We start from the raw sequence: 21,626 nt of genomic DNA, 5'->3' as shown, positions 1-21,626 counted from the left end.
CAACATTGAGAGTAAATTGAAGTTAACTTTGACGGCCATGTGATCATGTTTTAAACCTTTAGAATTTAATTGAAAGTTTCATGGTGAAAACCAAAACACCAGACCAAATCTGGGGTATGTGACCTCCCTAAATGGGTTGTTTGAAAATGGTTATTCTTTCCTTGTGAATTAATGCAAAGAAGCATTACAAGAATACAGGAAGTGTCATATGTATTAAGTGTATTCCCTAAAAATAGATTGTAACTGTCAGTTAAAGAATAGTGCTGCATTCACACTACCTATACAATAGTTTCATCTGATAGGATGCTGAAATGACAGTAGAAATGGGAAGCACTGAAGACAGTTAAAGTGTGTGTATGTTAAGCAGTAAAGTGTCACTATACTATGAAGGTACTGAAAAAAAGAAAGAAAAAAACCCCCAAAAAACAAGTCTGCCAAATACAAAAAATCGGTTAGTTCAGTGTCAGTTAACATGTGTGCAGCGAAAGTACAATCATGAAAATAAGCTTCAATACACATGTAAAGACCATGCATATCATGGCAGTCTTGAGTTTTCAGTGATTTTAAACCCTGATTTTTTCTATGATGGAATCATTGAAACACATGCCTATTTGTCAAAAAAAAACCAGTCGTGCATTTTTGTTCTTTATAGATTTATTCTAGGCCCACAAGCTACTGGCTAACTCCTGGTTGCATCTTTGATCAGTCCTCTTGGCAGAATCGGTACAGTTGAACTAAATTTGTTGGCTTTGTGAAGCAGGCTTGTTTCTTCATTGGTTCACAAGTTCTTGATGGGTTTAAGTCAGGACTTAACCTTAATTCTAGCGCAATTTAGTCATTTCTTTAAATTTTTTGATGTGTGTTTGGGATCCTTGTCTTGGAACACCTTGCTGCATCCAACACCCAACTTTCTGGCTGATGATTTTAGTTTTCCTGAAGAATGTGGTGATAATCCTCCTTTTTCATTATTCCATTTAAGTTGTGTAAAGCACCAGTTCCTCTGGCACCAAAGCAGCCCCAGAGCATAATACTACTACCACCATGCTTGATGGTTAATATGTTGTTCCTCCAAACATATTTCTGGTCATTGTGGCCAAATAACTACATTTTTATTATACATGACCACAGAACTTTCCTCCAGAAGGCCTTTTCTTTGTCCTTGTGATCAGTTAGTGACACATCTGTGTCATGCACTTCATACTTGCAAACAATTCTCTGCACAAATGATTTTGGGATAACTTTTAAATGTTTTCAAATATCAAACCTGATATGTTCAAGTAAATGATTTGCTTTTCCCTCTGACTTTTCCACTGTAGCATTGGTGGCTGAGTCTATCAAATGTACCCTTTTTCAATTGACCGAGAGGAGCTAATCATAATCACTTATGATCACTTACTTGTTGCCACACCTTTCGACCAAAACTGATTATTCAGGTTGCTGTATATATATTTTTGACCCAGAAGATGTTGTATTTTTTTTTAAAGGACCTACCATAAAACTATAAAATAAACAAGACATGATTGTTTTTTTGTTTTTTTTTCTTTTTTTTTTCATCATAGAAAATGTGTTGAAACTTTTTTCATGGCTGCAGTTGAAACCTGGTTTCACATAAAGCAAAGATGATGAAGGCACATGATCTTTCAGTTAAAGCCCCAAAAATAGCTGTCAGTTGAAGCATGAGCTGACATTAGTTGAATTTTCAGTATACATACAGCAACGAAAGCAGTTTGTGTTGGTATAAGTGAAATCAATTCAAAGTTGATGACATGTCAATCAATGTCAAAACACTATAAGTGGACAAACTGTCAGATAAAGAGAAGCACAGACACAGTGTGACTCTGTGGACTACAAGCAGTTGAAGTGTCACTTGGTATGTGAGCAGTGACCACAGTTAATCTATCAGCTGAGCATATCTCACTATCATGAACTGTTACTTGCAATAAGCATATACTGTATTTTTAGGCTTCGAGACAATTTTATCAGTTCATGTATCATTCTATGTACTACAGCCACATCCATCCATCCATTATCTATACACCGCTAACCCTAACCCTCATTAGGGTCATGGAGGGCTGGAGCCTATCCCAGCTGACTTAGGGTGAAGGCAGGGGACACCCTGGACAGGTCACCAGTCTATCACAGGGTTGCACTTAGAGACAGACAATCAAGCACACTCACATTCACACCTACGGACAATTTACAATTACCAATTAATCTCAGCATGTTTTTGGACTGTGGGATGAAGCCAGAAAACCCAGAGAGTACCCACGCTGCACAGGGAGAACATGGAGACTCCACACAGAAAGATCCCGGGTGTCCTCAGCGGGACACGAACCGGCAACCTCCTAGCTGCGAGGCAACGATGCTAACCATTGATCCACCTTGCAGCCCCAGCCACATACAGTGATACTGAGTGATGAAAGACAAGATATATGTATGCATTTAATGTACACATTGCACATTGCTGCTGTTCTTAACAGTTCTTTGATACACACACAAACTCTACGTGACAGCTGTAATGTCTGCCAGTGTTCCTCATAAATGACAGTCATTATGGCACAGTACAGAATCTGGAACTATGTCGTTCTAACTTTGTGCCTGCCTGTCCTCTCCTTTGTTGTTTTTCCTCCATTCAGCTGCTCTGCCTCTGCAAAGACAGCGGCTGTCTGGATTGGCGGAGAGCTAAATTGCTCAGTGTGAGCTTGGTCACGGCTCAGCTCTCCTTGAGATAATGAAATGACAATTAATGGGGAAGCTGTTGCCATTCGTTCATTTGTTCGCTTGTGAGTAGAGAAGAAGCGGGGGGGCTGGGCAGACAGAAAGCACTGCAGTCACGCCGGACTCAGAAAAAAATCTATGTAAATACAAGAACGTGAATGTTGAGCTCACTGGTCAGTATAGATGTATATATAATTATGGTACCAGACTAAAGACTGAACAGTGTCCAGGTGGGTAACTAACTTTTACTGACAGTTAAACAGACACATCACATATCACCAACAGTATAAATGTCAAAAATCACATAAATGTATTCACTATGGCTGTCAAAAAGCTCAGAAAGTTTGGATGCAGCTCTGAAGATATATAAGCCATGTAAAAAATGTATATCTTTTATTAACCCAGTGACGCTTAAGTCAACACATTATTTACCATAGCCAGGGGCCTACACAGTGCAGAGCCACACAGAGCTCTGGCCTACTGAGATAGTCCCCAACAGAATGGCAGAATACACACACATTTCCTTGAAAAGAAAGCAGAACCTTGGGCATCTCATAAAATGTTTGTCCAATATGTGCTGTGAAGTGGAAATTCTGGCCACCCCGAAAACCACAGAGGGTGAAAAAAAGCTATTTATATTTCATTTCTGGGTGCAGTTGTTGCCCATTAATGCATTTTCCTCACTAAGTCAATACGCTTGCATTACAAAATTGCAAATTTATAGCCATTATCTTAGTAGAAATAACATGTTCATGAAACCGGACTTATGAGTTTTTTGGGTTTTTTGTTTGCTTGTTTTGTGTGTGTGTGTGTGTTTGTGTGTGTGTGTTTTTATAAGACTCTAGGCAAGCATTTTATGTTTCCTGTCTCTAAATACAATTAATTAAACTGAAGGCAAAAGCTAGTAAAGTATGACATGAAATTACATCATCTCTGTTATTATGCTGGTGGGGGACATGATAAAGCTGTGTAATCTAGTTAGCAAAGTCCCTGTTTGCATGGCTGATCAAGCTAAGCTTCTTGTGAGTGCATTACAATGCAATGGCTTACTGGAGTACACAATATTAAAACAGAACAAAGCGAATGCAAAGAGAGAAGCACATTGCAGTGCAGGAGGTTCACCGGTTACCTGGTACTGGTTAGCCTTTGCAAGCTCCTGATTGGCTGATTCCACGTTAGACGATGCGGTCTGGATATAATCTTCAATACTATCTGAGGAAATAAAGAGCAGATTGGGTCTCTTTCAGTACAACAGTATGCAATGATGTGGACAGGTGGTATGGACATTAATGTACTAACTTATTAGCGACTAATCTGTATAACACCACTTAAAAAAAAGACAAGGCAGGATGTGATTTTGCTGATTTTATTGTAATATAATATATATAGTCATTTCACTATCTCAAGGAGAGCTGACTATATATATATTTATATATGGAATCCATGAGGAGATCACCTAAATATACATTTCATTAAGACATGGGAAGTTGTGTTTTACTGCACCTCAAAGCCAGCTTGACAAGCAGCATACTGGACATAATATGAAGCACCAGTGACATTTTCCCTGAAATGTATGCTGTCTTACAGATCCTACTCATGCTACCTGACAAACTGTACAGGGACATCACTTTTCTTAACTCTCAGCTCGATGAAACTCAGCAACAGAGTGTCCGGGATGACATGCAAAGTGACTTTTCTTAAGGCTTTTCTCTGCAACACAGTTGACTGGACTGGACTATAGTGAAATAGCACTAACAGTACAATCAGCAGCAGTAAGCCATTTACATTAATTTGTCTCCTGTGCAACCCTGTCTCCTAAAAATAAATGTTGATACATTTAAAACATTTTCTGAATTACATTTCCATTCACTATAACTGCACTGGAGTCATGAGGACGTGATTGACGGGGCACCTGAACCAGAGGCCAGTAGCAATCTGGTTTTCATCAACACATACTCACTGTTGAACTGTATGTATACAGTAACCATCATGTGTTCTGATGTGTTTAAGTTTGTTTGGTACCTGGAATGTAAGTTAATTAATCACTGGTGAATTAACAAGTACAGTTATGTCAATGGTCTCTGTTCCTCACTGCAAGAAGCACATGTTTGAACTTTGGCAAAGTCAGGTTACCTGTTTCCTCTGGTTCCAGACTTCATGGTAAGCTAAGCTAACCATGTCTTGACTTTGAGTCAGTTTTCACAGACATGAGACTGTTATCTATCCCGTCACCTGTCTCTTTAAGAAGTGTTTAGCCTAAATGCATTTTCTTTGGTTTACAGAAATGGCAAGCCACCTTGTCATCTGATCCCTGTCTCTGTTTGGTGGCTAGGTCAGTTCCCAGTAAATAGTTTGGAGGGCTGAATCATGTAGGTAGCGCTGAACTTGCCGAATGCTTGACAGGCCTTGTTTGTCAATAATACTTCATATTTAACTAAATGCAACCCTGTTATGTTAAAGGCAAACTCAACACCTACCTTTTTAGTCAGGCTTTTGATTTGATAGCTTTTATTTATTACTCTTCTTGTAACTAATTTTATCTTTTACTTGTCTATTTATTTACCTATTTACACATTTTATTATTTTATTTTTATTATTTTCTTATTTATTTTAATGTATTTATTTCTATATCTATCTCTGTTTCAATTAAATAGATTTTATTTATTTATTTATTTATTTATTTATTTATTTATTTATCTATCTATTTATCTATTTGTCTATCTATTTATCTCGATTTTTAAAAAAAATCTCAGTCCTTTAGTGATAACTTGACTGTGGGGATGGGGTGTGGGTTGGTTGTACTGTTTTAGTGCATTTTTATTTCTATTATATGTAAACCACTTTGTGTTGCGTTTTTTATGTAAAGTGCTATAGAAATAAAATATGATTGACTGATTGACTGATTGACTGATTGATTGATTGATTGATTGATTGATCTTCTAAGTATCAATATTACCCATACACAGAATTGTTTGAGGATCAGAAGACCCATCACATATTAGATCACACTCTGGGCACTCTTCTGAGTGCAGCTGTTTCATGTCAGTGCTTTTTATCCATTTGTTAAATTCTGAAATAGGATTTCCAAAGCCCCATGTATGGACACTGTGCAGTCGTTAGAGTCCTAAAGCTGAATTTTCTTTTTCTTTTACAAATTGTAGTGTTCCTTGTCTACTACCCTATGTACATATTGCATCCTCATGTCAGCACAGTTGTATCCTGGTGACATGCAACAACTATCAACCAACCACCCACTTGTGCAGCAAGGTCACACGTAGTCTGATAGTACTGTAGGTGCTGCTTTCATTAGACAGGGCATGAATCTGGATTCAGTGGAAAGAAACATGGCCTCTTAGTCTTAAACTTTATAGTTTAAGTTGCTTAAAACAACTCTCCAGCTCCACAGCTCCTTTAATTACCACTATGCAAGTTACTGTTGGGTGTTATATTTTTAATTATTGAGGTTTTTCTATTTTCAGAGAGGAGACAGAAACACTGGATGAAATCGTCAAAAAAAAGTATGTAGAAAGTAAAGAATGGGACTAGAAAAGAAAATAAGGAGTCAGCTCATGTGGAAAGTGGGAGTGGAACACCAAGTAACAGTTTTAGTTTTCATCATTTCAGAAATATGCTCATTTTATATCTCTATTACACAGCTGTTATCGTGTTTCAGTCAACACTGGATTGTGATTGTAGAGACAGGTAAGTCTATCTCTGCATCATCCTGGCATTCAGTAGAGTAGTTAAGGTAAAATACGCTTTTGACAAGCTTTCTGTTTGTTTGTTTTACCTCTGCAGCCTGGCATTGTTTAAAGGTAACTCAAATATTTCAGAAGTCTTAATCAGAGGGAGTCCAAAGGCTACTTTGGATTGTTGGGTTATCTGTTTAAATTTATAAGGTCTATACCTTACCATGTTAAGAGCTATGTTACCCCTTTTCCACCAAGAAGAACCAGGTGCTAGTTCCGTGCTGGTTCTAGGGCCAGTGCTTAGTTGGTTCCAGTCTGGCACCTCCTAAGAACCGGTTGCTTTTCCATCAGTGAGGAGTCAAGTTGGAGCCACGCCATATGTCTCTGCATACGTAACCATTTACTGAACAACACTCGCACCACACGGAAGTCCACACAGGACTCCAGAGAAACTTTTTTTACCGGTGTGACCAACTTTCTCATTTGTTTGCACGTCTCACCTTGTCACAGGCAAAACATTTGACTTGCTGAGCATTTTGTTATCAATAGACGCTACGATTTATGATGTTCCCCGACCGCGCCACATTGCAGGCTGCAGTAGCTGCTGTTGGTGGATGCTGTGCTCAGGCAGGTGTGCAACCAAAGATGACTTTAAAAAGAGTAAACTAGGGCGTTCTGATTTCAGATTTGTCCAAGATGAAACCGAGTGATTTTTTTCTCATGCGGTCTTTTCTATGAGTGGAATAAACAGCGCACAGAGGTGCGCTATGTTTTTCATGAGAACACCGCATTTCTGAGTGTAAATATCACAGTACACTGAAGTTAGAAAAGTGCTGTTTTCCACCACTGTGGTGCAACTGGTGGGACACCGTTGTACCAGATTTCAGCACCTAACAGTTTGTGCAAAACTTCTGTTTGTCCTGGGAGTCATTCCAATACCTCTGTGATTGGACCAGAGACGTCCTGGTGAAAAATGACACAAATCACTGCTTGTGTGTCCCATTCATCGGTCTCAGCCCCCAGCCCCTGACACACTCAGTGCTTAGCTCTGGCCCAGCAAAGAGTTGGTGCTTGCAAAGCACCAGTTTTGAGAGCCTGTAGCCTGGGCTTAGGCCGTGGAAACACAAGGAACTGGTGCTGCACTAGCACGGAACTAGCACTGGAACCGGTTTGGTAGAAAAGGGGTATATGATGACATATGTTGCAAACTGCGCTATAAAAATAAAATAAAATTGAATTGAATTGAATTTCATGATGCTTATGTTGCACTTTCATGTTGCTGCCTTACAGTCATCCATTTGCTGCTTTTAACCATAAGTATCCGCTGAACCTGGCCTGGTATTAATGAGTATTGGATCAGAACCAAATTCTGTGATATTGCCGACCTGCACCTGACAATCTCATCTTATTGTCAGGTAAAATCTAAAAATTACTAAATTGCTTAACGAGCAATCAGACAATAATACAAAGGTCATGGTCAGGTATCACATTTTGAGTGTTACTGCTCCTCTTACAATTAATTAACAGATGGTTCAGACTTTTACCATTCAAAAGCTCTTGCCCTCCAAATCCCAGTGGTGGCACTTGATACATGCACCCAGGAATTAACTGAAGAGGAACATCGGCTAAAATACCAGGCACATTAACACAAATTTGCTACTTCACTTTCTCATTATTGGCAATAACACATGACATGAACATTAAAGACACTTTTGTTGAATCATCCTGGGCATGACTAAAGCCGTGACTTTTGCTCATATTGCCACTCTGCAGCACAGGCTTGACAGCACTTTATATGACGGCCCACCAGCCCTCCGTGTTACCAAGAATTACCAGTTTAACAGTTTACACCACTAAAACAGCAGGACCTCCTCTTTCTAGGTTGTCAATACAAAGAAGGTAATGGGATGAGACAGAACATGTTTAATGATGTGGAGAGTTCAAAATATTTGGTACCACCGCATAATTACCCACATATATTTACAGCTGCCCGATAACAGTGAGAGTGCTATTGATTTGTTTTGCTGTGGTGAGAATGAAAAGGCTACAGCCAGTTCAGAGATGTGGGTAAGGACTTGTGTTTAAAGCTGTGATGGCCTCTGATAATTACTGCACCACTTGAGCTTGTAGAGAATTAACTTTTGAACTTAACGAGGGGAGGAGGTTGGGTGAATGAATTGTGCTGATTGACTAAATGTGCTTCCTGCTTTTGGTGAGTTGGAGAAGGCAGGGGAATACATGTTTCGACTCACCAGCCAAAGAAGTAAGGTTGATTAATGGACTCACTGATTCATTCACTTTTCTCGGTCTCACTTGTCAGAGCATGTTCTTTGCCATGTCTGTGCAATATTGTGCTTTATAGAGGTAAATCCACTTTTTAAAGATAGTAAAGCACATGTACATGAATCAAATCTGTTGTTTTCTAAATTTGTGCAAGGCTACATCAACAACTGTTGTTTGTCAGGGATGGCAGACCATTATGATTCCAGATTCACTGGATGCCTATTGATTTTTGATCATTTCATTAATTTCAGAAAACCTGAGTTACTTAATGACAATATTAACTAAAGTAGGTCCAGCAGTATTAGCCAGTGTTGTGGCTCTGCCTTTAGCGGGGTCCTGAGCTCCAGTGATACACCTGCCTACTGCGGCATTTTCTCAGATGACCATGACGTGGTACTCAACAGGACGTTTTTGCCGTCCTCCTTAACAGGTTCATCTGACCATGAATTTGTGAAAGGACTTGTTCAAGGTAAAACAGGTTGTTGAGTTCAGTTGATGTTTCAATGTTGCCCTTTTTTTCTGTGTATATCTTAACAATAAACAGATATTATAAATATTGCTTTGTGTGAGAAAATAGAAATCCCAGATTTTCAATGAAATTCATGCCAAAGTTATTACATTTTTGTTTCAATTCTAGTCATTTTTATTTAGAAGGACATGCTGCTAAGTTTGTATGAAAGCCACCATTTACACTGTCAATCAAGGAGGGAAGAAATGTTGGAGGTTGTAATGTTAGGCACGAAAAAAAAAAGGTTTTTTTAGCACCTGAGTTTGCTTCAGCTTTGTATGAACCACTGCACATGTTCCTTGCTATTGTAGACTTTAACTGTGATAATGTCACAAAAAAATAAAACATTTTAGGTTCTGTGAGATGTTTCACAAATATTACATTTTCATGATTAAAAATTCATAATAGAAAGAGTAAATAGTAGTCGCTCAGGATATTTTCTATAAAGTCAGTTACAGCAAAGCTGAGTTGCTGTGTCATATCCACAACAACAACTGGATTTTAAATGAAGCATTTACATTTGCAATCATAGGTTGATTCATTTGTGTGGTTAGAATTCATTCAAGCCTTAATGGGAAGAAAAGCATGTAAGGACTCTGAGATTTCTAGCGCCTCCTTCTGGTTCAGTTCTTTCAAACATTTCAGACTTACTTTAGAAAAGCGAAATGCAGATCTGTAACACATCATAATATCCAGTAGGAACAAATTCGCAACATGTTCAGTACCAGAGTAATCACACAGAAAACAAAGTGAGTGCACACATCCAAAGGAATGTCTTTTGTTTTGTACAAATGAATATGTTTTTAACACCTCTTTTGTGTTGTGTGCCAGGGTTTGTGTCAGCTTGCTGAAGCAACCTTGTTGATTGTGTATCGTGACTCACAAGCTTTAATATAGTGTGTCCTTAGCCAGCACGAATGGGCCATAAAAGCACTAATCCTTTCTTCTTCAGCCCATTCATCTCCTTGTATTACCTGCTGCTTTTTCTACAAACGCCTCCACTGCACAATTACATATTATACATATGTGCTACTACACCAAGAAACCCTTGTTCAAAAAAGGCCAAAGGCAATTTCAGTGCATCTCTTTTTAATGGGAAGAGGTCCATTATTGCCTGGTTCTGTAATGATCAGATTGGACCTCTGCTGTGGTATAATGCCAGTGAACTCTGCAGTCTTTCAGAGTCTTCTTTTATCTCTCCATTCACACATTTGGGTGGAAGCACATTGTGTTCCTCTACCTGCCATGTCCAAAACACCGTATCAACAGTCTTTTGCATACTAATGACAAAATGGCTGAAAAACTCGAAGCAGTGCATGCATGTCTGATTACGCTGAACAAACAAAAGATGTTGCAGAATTCACAAATAGAGGAAAAAACTAAATGTGATGGAAGGTATGTATATTATGCACTCTGCCACATTTCTCACTTCACTTCCTCCATCAGTCAAACGTGGGGAAATTCCTAATATACAGTAGGGCCCAAAATTATTATTATTATTAAAGATGGTAAGGCATTTAGAGAGTTAGAGATGTTAATATATTCAGCAATCACACAATTCTTATAACTGCTAACAAACTTTTTGAATGTCTCCACTGGGATTTTAGGCTACTCCTCTGTAACAATGAACCCCAGGTGACTTCAGACGGCTTCCTGCCATCATGCTGATCTTCAGTTCCATATCCCATTCCTGAATCCCATTCGCAATGGGATTCAGGTCTGGACTCTGCCTGGGTCACTCAAAAATGTTGATCTTGTAACTGTTTCTTGATCACTTTGGCTATATGTTTTAGATCAATGTCTTGTTTGAAAGGTCTGATGCTGCCCAAGGCCAAGTTTTTCTTCAGACTGCCAAACATTTTTTTTCAGACTCCTTTCAGACCTAAAGTCCTCTTTCTCCATGATGTAATTTACTTTGACAAGGTTACCTGGCCCATTGACTGAAAAACACCCCAAAGCAATACATTCCTGTTGAGATGTTTGACTATGGGCATAGTGTTCCTGGTATTGATGCTTCTCCTTCTTTTTATCAAATAAAAGTCATGTCCCCATATCAAAACAACTCCAGTTTTGCCCCATAAAACCATATGATGACCAAAAGCTTTTCTTTTTGTCCAGGTGAGCTTTTGCCAGGTCAAGGCAAGCTATTCGTGCACATCCTGGAGAAATGAAGTCCTCCTTGGTCGGCGTCCATGGAGACCAGCCTTGTGCAGTATCTGCTGGAGTGTCTGTCTTGAGATGTTTGTACCAAAATTGTTCAAATTCAATAAAATGGCCTTTGTGGTGCTTCTCACGCTGAGATTCTTGCCAGTGCAAAAGTTACTTAAGGCACCATTCCATGCTCTGATCTTTTTCACTGTGTGGAACCCAGTAAAACTATATAGCATAGTAAGAAGCTGCATTTTCTCAACAATGTGTCACAATTACACTTGAATAATTTTGGACTTAAAGATTTTGGATCAATTTATCATTAGCATCTCCAACACAATATATGGTCACCTTTTTTCAGTTGTTCATGTCATTTTCCTCCAAAAGAAATCTACTGTTAAAAACCATTTTAAAAGTCAATCAAAGTTTAGCATTGTTATATAATTTTGTGTTTAATTGTGGCTATACAGTGAGGTCTGAAAATACTTGACATTGACATAATGTTCAGCATTTCAGCTCTGTACACCACCACAATGGATTTGAAATGAAACAATCAAGATGTACAGACTTTCAGCTCTAACTTGAGGGTATTTACAAATCAGGTGAATGGTGTAGGAATTAAAACACATTTTATGTGTGCTCTCCAACTTTTAAAGGGACCAAAAGTAACTGGACAAACCAACACTCATAAATCAAATTGTCACTTTTAATATTTGGTTGTAAATCCTTTGCAGTCAATGACAGCCTGAAGTCTGGAACCCACAGACATCACCGGACGCTGGGTTTCGTCCCTGGTGATGCTCTGCCAGGCCTCTACTGCTGCTATCTTCAGTTCCTGCTTGTTCTTGGGGAATTTCCCTTCAGTTTTATCTTCAGCAAGTGAAATGCATGCTCATTTGGATTCAGGTCAGGTGATTAACTTGGCCATTGCAGAACATTCCACCTCTCTGCCTTAAAAAAACTCTAGTTGCTTTTGCAGACTGTGTCGGGTCATTGTCCAACTGCACTGGGAAGCACCATCCAGTGAGTTCTGGAACAATTGGCTGAAAATTAGTAGATAATGTTGCCCGAAACACTTCAGAAATCATCCTGCTGCTTTTGTCAGCAGTTACATTATCAATAAATATAAGAGAACCAGTTCCATTGGCAGCCATACATGCCACCCATTACACAACCACCACCATGCTTCACTGATAAGGTGCTATGCTTTGGATCTTGAGCGGTTCCTTCCCTTCTCCATACTCTTCTCTTCCCATCATCCTGGTACGAGTTGGTCTTTGTCCCATCTGTCCATAGGATGTTGTTCCAGAGCTGAACAGGCTCTTGTAGATGGTTTTTGGTAAACCCTAATCTGGCTGTCCTGTTTTTGAGGCTCACCAATGGTTTACACTTTGTGGTGAACCCTCTGTATTCACTCTGGTGAAGTCTTCTCTTAATTGTTGACTTTGACACAGATACACTTCCTTCTTGGAGAGTGTTATTGATCTGGCCAACTGTTGTGAAGGGGTTTTTCTTAACCAGGATAAGGATTCTTCTGTAATCCATCACACTTGTTTTGGTCTTTTGACGTTGCTGAGCTCACCAGTGCGTTTTTTTTTTTTTTTTTTTTCATTTTAGGAATGTCCCAAACAGTTAATTTGGCCACACCTAATGTTTTTGCTGTCTCTCTGATGTTTTTTTTTTTATTTTTTATTTTTTTTACATTTTTCAGCCTAATGATGGCTTGCTTCACAAATGCAATTCCAAATGCAAACACCACACTACAAATGAAATCTTTTTATCTGCTCCTTGTGAATGAAACAATGAGGGAATAACACACACCTGGCCATGGAACAGCTGAGCAGCCAACTGTCCAGTTATTTTTGGGCCCCTAAAAAGGCGGAGGGCACATAAAAATGTGCTGTAATTCCCACACCATTCACCTGATTTGGATGCAAATACCCTCAAATTAAACCTAAAAGTCTGCACTTAAAGCACATCTTAATTGTTTCATTTCAAATTCATTGTGGTGCTGTACAGAGCCAAAATGCTGAAAACTGAGCGAATGTCCAAATATTTATGGACCTGACTGCAAGTGTAAAACAGGTCCACTTAGGATGAAGACTTCTAAAAGTCTCTGAACTACTTGTTCTCTGTAAAATACAGGTCACAGATAATAATATGACAACATAAAAGCAAAACTCTCAAACCTTCTTGAAAAACAACAATGCCAGTTGTACATGATGTACATCATTCATTGCCCTAAACGTTAGCCATTCTAATTAGGACTAGTGCATTTGAGTAAAAGGGTAAAAAATGAAAAAGAAAACAGGTGCTCTGTTCGTGTAGAACCGGGGTAAGCTCGTCTGAGTCAGCCTGACTCTAAAGGGTATTTAAAGGGCATCTACATTAGCCTGATTGAAGGCAGCAGACAAAAGGACACTCTGTTACAAAAAGGCAGCAATTAGCACAAGTTATTGCTCCCCATTCAGTCTAGAAAACCTCATCTCACACACACATGCACGCACACACACACACACACACACACACACACACACATCTGTACATAGTAGTCACACTAAACAGTTGTGCACCATAAAGCTGGAATGTGCATAAAGCATTTGTAACTGAGCTATTAATCTACAGTATTTACTTGAACCTTCTCCTTTACTGCTGTCTCCATACTTAATGCTTTGTAACCTACATTTTGCCGGTAATTCTCTTTACTGCTGACATACAGGGCTCTGAGTAATCCTGTGAGGCCTTTCTTATATAACTTAAAAACACTTTAATAACATAATATGAGTCTAGTGACTTTAACATGGTTAGTTTGATATATAAACACATCTTGTCAAAACTGGCATGATAATTAGCTGTGCTATTGTAAAATGCTAGTTATTAGAAGGCAAACACTGTTGTTTTAGTAACCTGTGAAATCGGAGAATTATTTCAAGGTCACCACAGCTCTGTTTTAAAATGTGTTGAGGGCAATGTAACATTTTTATTTTTTTAAAGTGCAGAATTACAGAGAACATGCAAGTGATGCTAAAAGACTTTGCTTATCTGATACGACAGACAAAAAACAAACAAAAACAAAACAATATCAAAAACCATGACATCATGGACAAATCTTTTACCTACATTTGAACACACCGTTGGAATTTGGGGACTTTGAAGTGCTATTTGTAATTATGAAATTCTCGATGTGTATCTCTAAATATCAATTGTAGTTTTCTATATTTTTCTTATTTAAAACCATCTCAAAATGCATTAGTCCACATAAAGACCAAACAACAACAAAAAAAGACACTTGTGTAAATATAAGTGTAAATTTACTGCTCAAAAAAATAAAGGGAACACCTAAACAACACAACTCCAAGTTAATCACACTTCTGTGAAATCAACCTGTCCAGTTAGGAAGCAACACTGATTGTGAATCAGTTTCACCTGCTTTTGTGCAAATGGAGCAGACAACAGGTGGAAATGAGAGACAATTAGCAAGACAACTCCCATAATTATAGGAGTGGTTCTGCAGCTGGTGACCACAGACCATGTCTTTGTTCTCGTCCTTTCTGACTGATGTTTTGGTCACTTTTACATTTTGTCAGTGCTCTCACTCCTAGAGGTAGCATGAGGCGGTGTCGACAACCCACAGAAGTTGCTCAGGTAGTGCAGCTCATCCAGGATGGCACATCAATGCAAGCCGTGGCAAGAATGTTTGTCCAGAGCATGAAGGAGATACCAGGAGACAGGCCAGTGCACCAGGAGATGTGGAGGGGGCAGTAGGAGGGCAACAACCCAGCAGCAGGACCACTACCTCCTCCTTTGTGCAGGAGGAACAGGTGGAGCACTGCCAGAGCCCTGCAAAATGACCTCCAGCAGGCCACTAATATGCATGTTTCTGCTCAAACTGTCAGTAAGCGACTCCATGAGGGTGGTATGAGGGCACGACGTCCACAAGTAGGGCTTGTGCTTGAAGCCCAACACTGTGCAGGGCGAATGGCATTTGCCAGAGAACACCAAGATTGGCAGATTCGCCATTGGCGCCCTGTGCTCTTCACAGATGAGAGCAGGTTCACACTGAGCACATGTGACAGACATGACAGAGTCTGGAGACGCCGTGGAGAACATTCTGCTGCCTGCAACATCCTCCAGTATGACCAGTTTGGCGGTGGGTCAGTAATGGTGTGGGGAGGCATTTCTTTGGAGGGCCGCACAGCCAACCCTGGGCTAGCCAGACGTACTCTGACTGCCATCAGGTACCGGGATGAGATCCTCAGACCCATTGTGAGAGCATATGCTGGTGCAGTGGGCCCTGGGTTCCTTCTGATGCATGACAATGCTAGGCCTCATGTGGCTGAAGTGTGTCAGCAGCATTGATGCTATGGACTGGCCTGTCTGTTCCCCAGACCTGAATCCAATTGAGCACATCTGGGACATCATGTCTCGTTCCATCCACCAACGCCACGTTGCTCCACCGACTGTCCAGGAGTTGAATTTGCTTTAATCCTAGTCTAGGAGGAGATCCATCAGGAGAACATCAGGAGCATGTGCAGACGTTGTAGGGAGGCCACACACACTACTGAACCTCATTTTGACTTGACTTGAGGAATTTCCACTGAAGTTGGATCAGCCTGTGATGTGATTTTCCACGTTTATTTTGAGTATGATTCCAAATCCAGACCTCTATGGGATAATTTTGATTTACATTGATCATTTTTATGTTATTTTGTTCTCAACGCATTCCACTATGTAACGAATAAAGATTTTCCAACTGGAATATTTCATTCATTGAGATCTAGAATGTGATATTTTCGTGTTCCCTTTATTTTTTTGAGCAGTGTATCTTCCTCCTGAAGAAAAGAGCTTTTTTATTGACAATATGTTTTATCAAAATGAACATGAAACCTCGGGCATGAAAGGTAATCCTTAAATGTGGAAGTAGTAAGAAGACAAAACATTCTTAACTCACTATTCAGTTATTTTTCTTTTTTTTCTGGAACATTTAGCTACATCTCAATATTGTTCCAGGAAATGGAATATGGTACCAGGATGGTTAAAATTAAAGCCAACAAATGAACCTTGAACAAAGATCTTCCCTGCCAGAAAGACAGTGTAGTTTGACTTGAGTGTGTCATGCTCCTGGAAATAATGATTCACAGCTGAAAGTAGTTACCACAAATCGCATGATTCCTTCCTATTTGGCCAGTGTTCGTTAAAAACTTCAGCGCCCAGCTGTTTTAGGAAATTACTGAGTCTTTGTTAAAACTGAAACTGAAAGATACTTCTATTAGCTGTTTTAGAATTTAATTAAAAAATGTGTCATTCCAAATGATAACATCAGCTCCACGGTACAATTTGAAAGAGCTTCTTATGATGTCAGAAATGTTTGGTTTTCTCACTCTTTAAGTGCCCCATAAATGTTCAGTGTGGTTAATGTTATGGCAACAGTCAGCACTCCTTGGTTCTTTTTTAGTCTTCACGTAGTTCTTCAAAGCATCCAGGTGTGTTTGGGCTCACCCTCCTGCTTCAGTATAAATCCTTCTCCACAAAGACAGAGGTTGGAGCATGTCTCTGAAGAACAGGCGCTACTTCTCTGTTAGCCAGGGTGCTGTTGATTTACTGTATGTGTCCAACTCCAAAGCAGCACCCTCTTGCTTTTTTCTATTTTTCAGTGAACAAAGCTGCATGTATCTTCTGATGGTGTGCTCACCTTTGGTCTGCCTGATCCGGCTTTGGATACAACTGATCCAGTTTCCACAGGGTTGTAGAGTACTATGCACTGCCTCCTTAGAAATGTTCAGTCTAGCCATGATTCAGTGCTAAAAAGCCTCTTTTTGCACAGAATAGTAATCGGACTTCTCACACTTTCTCTTAGTTTTCATGCTACATTTGCCAGTATCATGGTACTACTTCAGTATTGTTCTGCTGGAATCTTAAATAACGTCCTTGTTTATTAAGAGGTGACAACTGGCGACAGGTTAATTTTCTTGAATGAGCCTTTGATCAGTCAATCAAATCCTCCTTACAGTCATCTGAACACAGCTTCAAAGAAGGAAAAAACGAAATGAAATCTGGACTTTGTACAAAGGAGCTAACATTGCCAATGGCACTAATTTGTTATAACTGGATTGCTAACCTAAAAATATTGAAAAATCTGAAATATTTATTTTATTTTATGTTCTTATGTCAGAACTTCTTGTGTTTTTAAACATTTCTACTTTGTCCAGTGTTCTGAGTATTTCTAAGTTTCTACGAAAATATGACAGCTTTTTATTGTACTCCTAGATTTTGGGGCCCCATTGTATTCATGAGTTCTTCTTTACATTTAAAATGGAACCAGCAAGCTTTGAGCTACAAGTCACAAATTAGCTCGGTTGGTTTTATATTTTTAGAGACTTGTTGGCAACAGAAACTTTTCTCCTTGCTGAGAATCACTGCAAACACCAAAGGTTAAACTGTTAAATTAGCCTCTCAGTTATTTACTTGTCTTGTAATTTAGAAATCAAACTGTAAATTAAATGATTCTCCTCCAGCCACAGCTTAAGTTTGTTTTTACTTCACAGACCACAGCTAAAGATAGTAATCGCAATTTGGAGAGTCACCAGTCTTACCTGACCCATCCCTCCCTTTCAGAATTAATCTGGCCCAATCAAAACACTATTTTTTTGTCTCTTTGTCTACATGGTTGTGCGACTTTAGGTGAACGCCAGTTTTTCAGTGAATTTTCACAATGGAGCGAGACATAGCTGATGGCACATTTGTGACCCAGCAGCAAAGCCACCATATCTGCCCTATATCTGTGTGCTAAGTTTTTTTTTCTTTGCCAAGTCTACATCACTGCAGGGACTGGAGAGCCATTCACAGATATCAGGGTATCGAAATGGATTTTTTTCTAACAGGCCATTGTTTATGTAAACCCACTGCATTTTGCTCCCGTCTCAGAATCTGTCAGCTGTGCAGTGGGGTGGAGGTTAAAAAGTGTGTTTTGCCCAGCACAATTTTCACGTTCACATTTTTAATCAAGTGCATCGTAATAAAACATGCGTACAAAGATTTTCTTTGCTAATTAGGTTAGGGACAGCAATGTAAACAATGTTCAGCACACACACACACACACACACACACACACACCTTACCTATTGCGTCGCCTTGCTCATGGACCATGCTGGCCAGATCCCTCATGATTTGACTGACATCCAGCATGTCCCTCTATAGAGAAAAAAAAAGAAAAACAAAACAGTTCAGGCTAAATAAACCACTGTTCATAGTAGTCATGACAGAACTACCAGAATTTAATCAGAACTTAATTCCATTGATGGAAATTATGCTGAAAATAATTTATTAAAGACCTATGTTTTATGACGAAAACTAAATAGTAATGTTGGAGATGGATGGGCAAGTGAAGTCCTGACTGTTTTACTGTAAAGGAGTCTTCTGTGACTTGCAGTATCTGCAGAATTACACACTGCAACCGCTGCTAAATAACATTTTCGTCAATCTCCCAACAGATGTAAATGTATCTGTTTCAGCTATTGTACTACCATTAATAAGAGGCTCCTTAGATTCACTATTGTAACGTGTCTGTCAGTAATGGTATCTGGTGTTACCTGCTACCTACATAATGTCTGAGAAAAACCGTGAATAAACAGGCAGCAGCTAACACTTACAAAATGATAAGGTAACCTGGTGGAACATTATCATGTGACAAACCTGTCAGTCAGATATCTTTCATGTTGCTTTTAGAAGGAATGAATTGCTTCCAGGATTAATGACCATGCTCTACCTAAATCGTCTTCCTGATGTTCACTAAAGAAATGTCACTATATTAATTATCTCCATGTTGAGCCAGCAAGGAAAAATGATTTTAGTTATTACATGAGTCAGTTATCTTCCGAATGAGCTGCTGCTCTTTAGTAGAGATAATAGGCAGCTGCACTAGTGCTAATGCTAATGCTAGGTAAGCATCACAGACAAGAGAGTGGTTCTGTTGAACCAGCCGGAATGTGGAAATGATAACACTAACTGGATTTATTGTGGAGAATCCATCAGTTGTATCACTGCAGAGCAGAGGGATGTGAACGCTGAACCTTTTTAACCCCTCCATAGACCAGAATGCAACCGCAGTAGCCATTTTTCACAAAGATAGCATCAGCTGAAGCTCTTAAATGCTTAGAAAATATAAAAATTAAAAACGCAAAAATGAGAAAAAAACGTTTTTGTTTTGCTGGCTAAAACTAACTAATCTAATTACTAAATATCAAGTACAAATTAGCATTCAAATACACATTTGGTCAAAAGAGTAAAACTAATTAAACACCAAAGGTAACATTGCTTCTGTAATGTTGAACAATACCAGTGCTGCCGGAAGAACCTTTATATCATCTGGATTTTTACCACAAAAAAGTGTCAAAGATAAGTTTTGTATTTGGTACACATTTTCACAAAAACCACAAAACAAACTGGCAACATTTTTCTAATTACATGTGAATTAATTTGCTGTGTTGTAGTTATCAGGCGTGTTCTCTGTCGGCTTCACCGGAGTTGTACCTTGAAGCATTAAGTAGTTGGAATGAAAATCACAGAAAAAATGGCCATCACAATTCATTATGATACTATGTTTTGTCTGAGACCTATTACTATCTTTAAAAAAATAAATAAAAATGCTAAAAAAATCCTCCAAATGTTAACAGAAAGTATTGTGAATTCTGAGTGCCTCACAAACATGCAGACGGCAGCTTCAGATGCCTCAGACACTTTCAACAAGACCTTGGATATGCACCTATAGGATTTGCAACTCTAAATCGAGTTGCCTGTCTCTTTAATTGACAAATTCAGTGGGTTTGTGTTTAATCCTAAATGTTTTGTGCTTGGCTTGACTAGAAGTTTAAAAAAAAAAAAAAAAAAAAAAACAGTTCAAAGTTTTTGTTCAATTATTCCTCTGTCAGGGCACAGAGCAAACTAGTACGGCTATGGTTGACCGCCGCTAATTCTCCACAGTCTCCGAGCTTTGAATCTGCTCTCAATGTTTCAGCTCAAAGCAATATGAAAGCTTATAAAACCTCTGTCTATCTCCTGCTCACAGGTCCCCCCTTTCCTCCATTATGGCGCGGTGCAATCACAGCTGCGTTTGTGTAGCCTAACCCACTGGGCCATCCATCACAGGTGGCAGAGATTTCTGTGGAAACTGGCAGCCATCCTACCACTTGGCAAAAACCATTTGAATGGAGCCAAAATGGCCCCTGGCAAACCTCGTGATGCTAAAGACTTTTTTGCATTTATCTTTAGGCAACCCTGTCTATCACACTGCAATAGAATAACAAATTTATTTTACCTGGCAAAGCGTTGGGCAATCAGGGCTCATTTCATCATAAAGACAGAACAGTGTGTAACCAATTTAGCAAACAGTGTGTGGAGGTGAATAGGCAAAGAGGGACACATGCACAAACGCACACACAGGGAGAAGGCAGAGATGTGATGGGTTGGGACCCCTGCCTAAGGGCTGAGTGGGTGGCCAGGCTTCGAGCCAACACTGTGCCCTTTTCCATATTTCATGGGCTTTAAATTCTGCTCATGGCCAATCTAGCAGCCACTGGATACTGGCACTGGGCTGGGAACCAGGCCTGGAGATTTTTCTATTATGTTTCCAACAACAGGTTTACTACAGGAGGGTTTCTTATTACCCAGGGCAAAGTATATCAGTACTGCTCGGAGACTGTTTCTGCTTCAGTTCCTGTGTGGACCCAAAAGGTGCAGGAAAGGTGGGGGGCAACATCAGGGTTGCTTTCATACCTGCAGTTTGGTTCACTTTGTCTGGACTCAAGAAAAGGAATATCCATTATTTTGCCTTGAGGGTCAGTCTTTTTGGTCTTCACACACTGTGTGTCCCTTTATCTGTTCATCACCTCAAATAACAAAAACAACAACAACAATAAAAAATAATAATTTATTTCAAATATAACTTTATTCTACTAGTGCTCTGTATCCTGCCATGGCACCATTGTCAGTTAGTATCTACTTGTTCAGTACTCCCTGTTTGTATTAGTCTGGTTTTAACCACCTTCAGGCTTCAGGGTATGTGTCATACAACTGTCATCTCTTATATTATATAATTCACTCACATATTTCTATTTAGGATTCTTTAGGTGGCGAGCCTCCCTCTTCTAACATCTCAGGTGAAACTAACCACTGTTTTCATATATTTTGTTATCGAGGGGATCAGAACCTTTAGTGACGCCTTGACGACAGCTGAATTTGAATTAAATGTCAGCGGTTTGCATCCCGGTAAGGACACCTGGGAT

The 21,626-nt window shown here is 39.3% G+C and overlaps 1 protein-coding gene across 1 annotated transcript in view; it reads right to left on the bottom strand.

Moving 5' to 3' along the window:
* The window catches only part of tsnare1 (T-SNARE Domain Containing 1), a 157,052-nt gene that overhangs the window by 14,592 nt on the left and 120,834 nt on the right, over positions 1–21,626 (bottom strand). Inside the window, exons 9-10 of the mRNA XM_008279294.1 lie at positions 18,465–18,537; positions 3,848–3,930 (exon numbers count right to left, since the gene is read on the bottom strand). Coding sequence (XP_008277516.1) covers positions 3,848–3,930; positions 18,465–18,537 — 156 coding nt within the window. The remainder of the gene's footprint in view (positions 1–3,847; positions 3,931–18,464; positions 18,538–21,626) is intronic.

Source organism: Stegastes partitus, unplaced genomic scaffold (genome assembly GCF_000690725.1).
Source record: "Stegastes partitus isolate 25-593 unplaced genomic scaffold, Stegastes_partitus-1.0.2 Scaffold152, whole genome shotgun sequence".
Classification (NCBI taxonomy): Eukaryota; Metazoa; Chordata; class Actinopteri; family Pomacentridae; genus Stegastes; species Stegastes partitus.
This window is presented reverse-complemented; position numbering and strand designations above follow the sequence as displayed.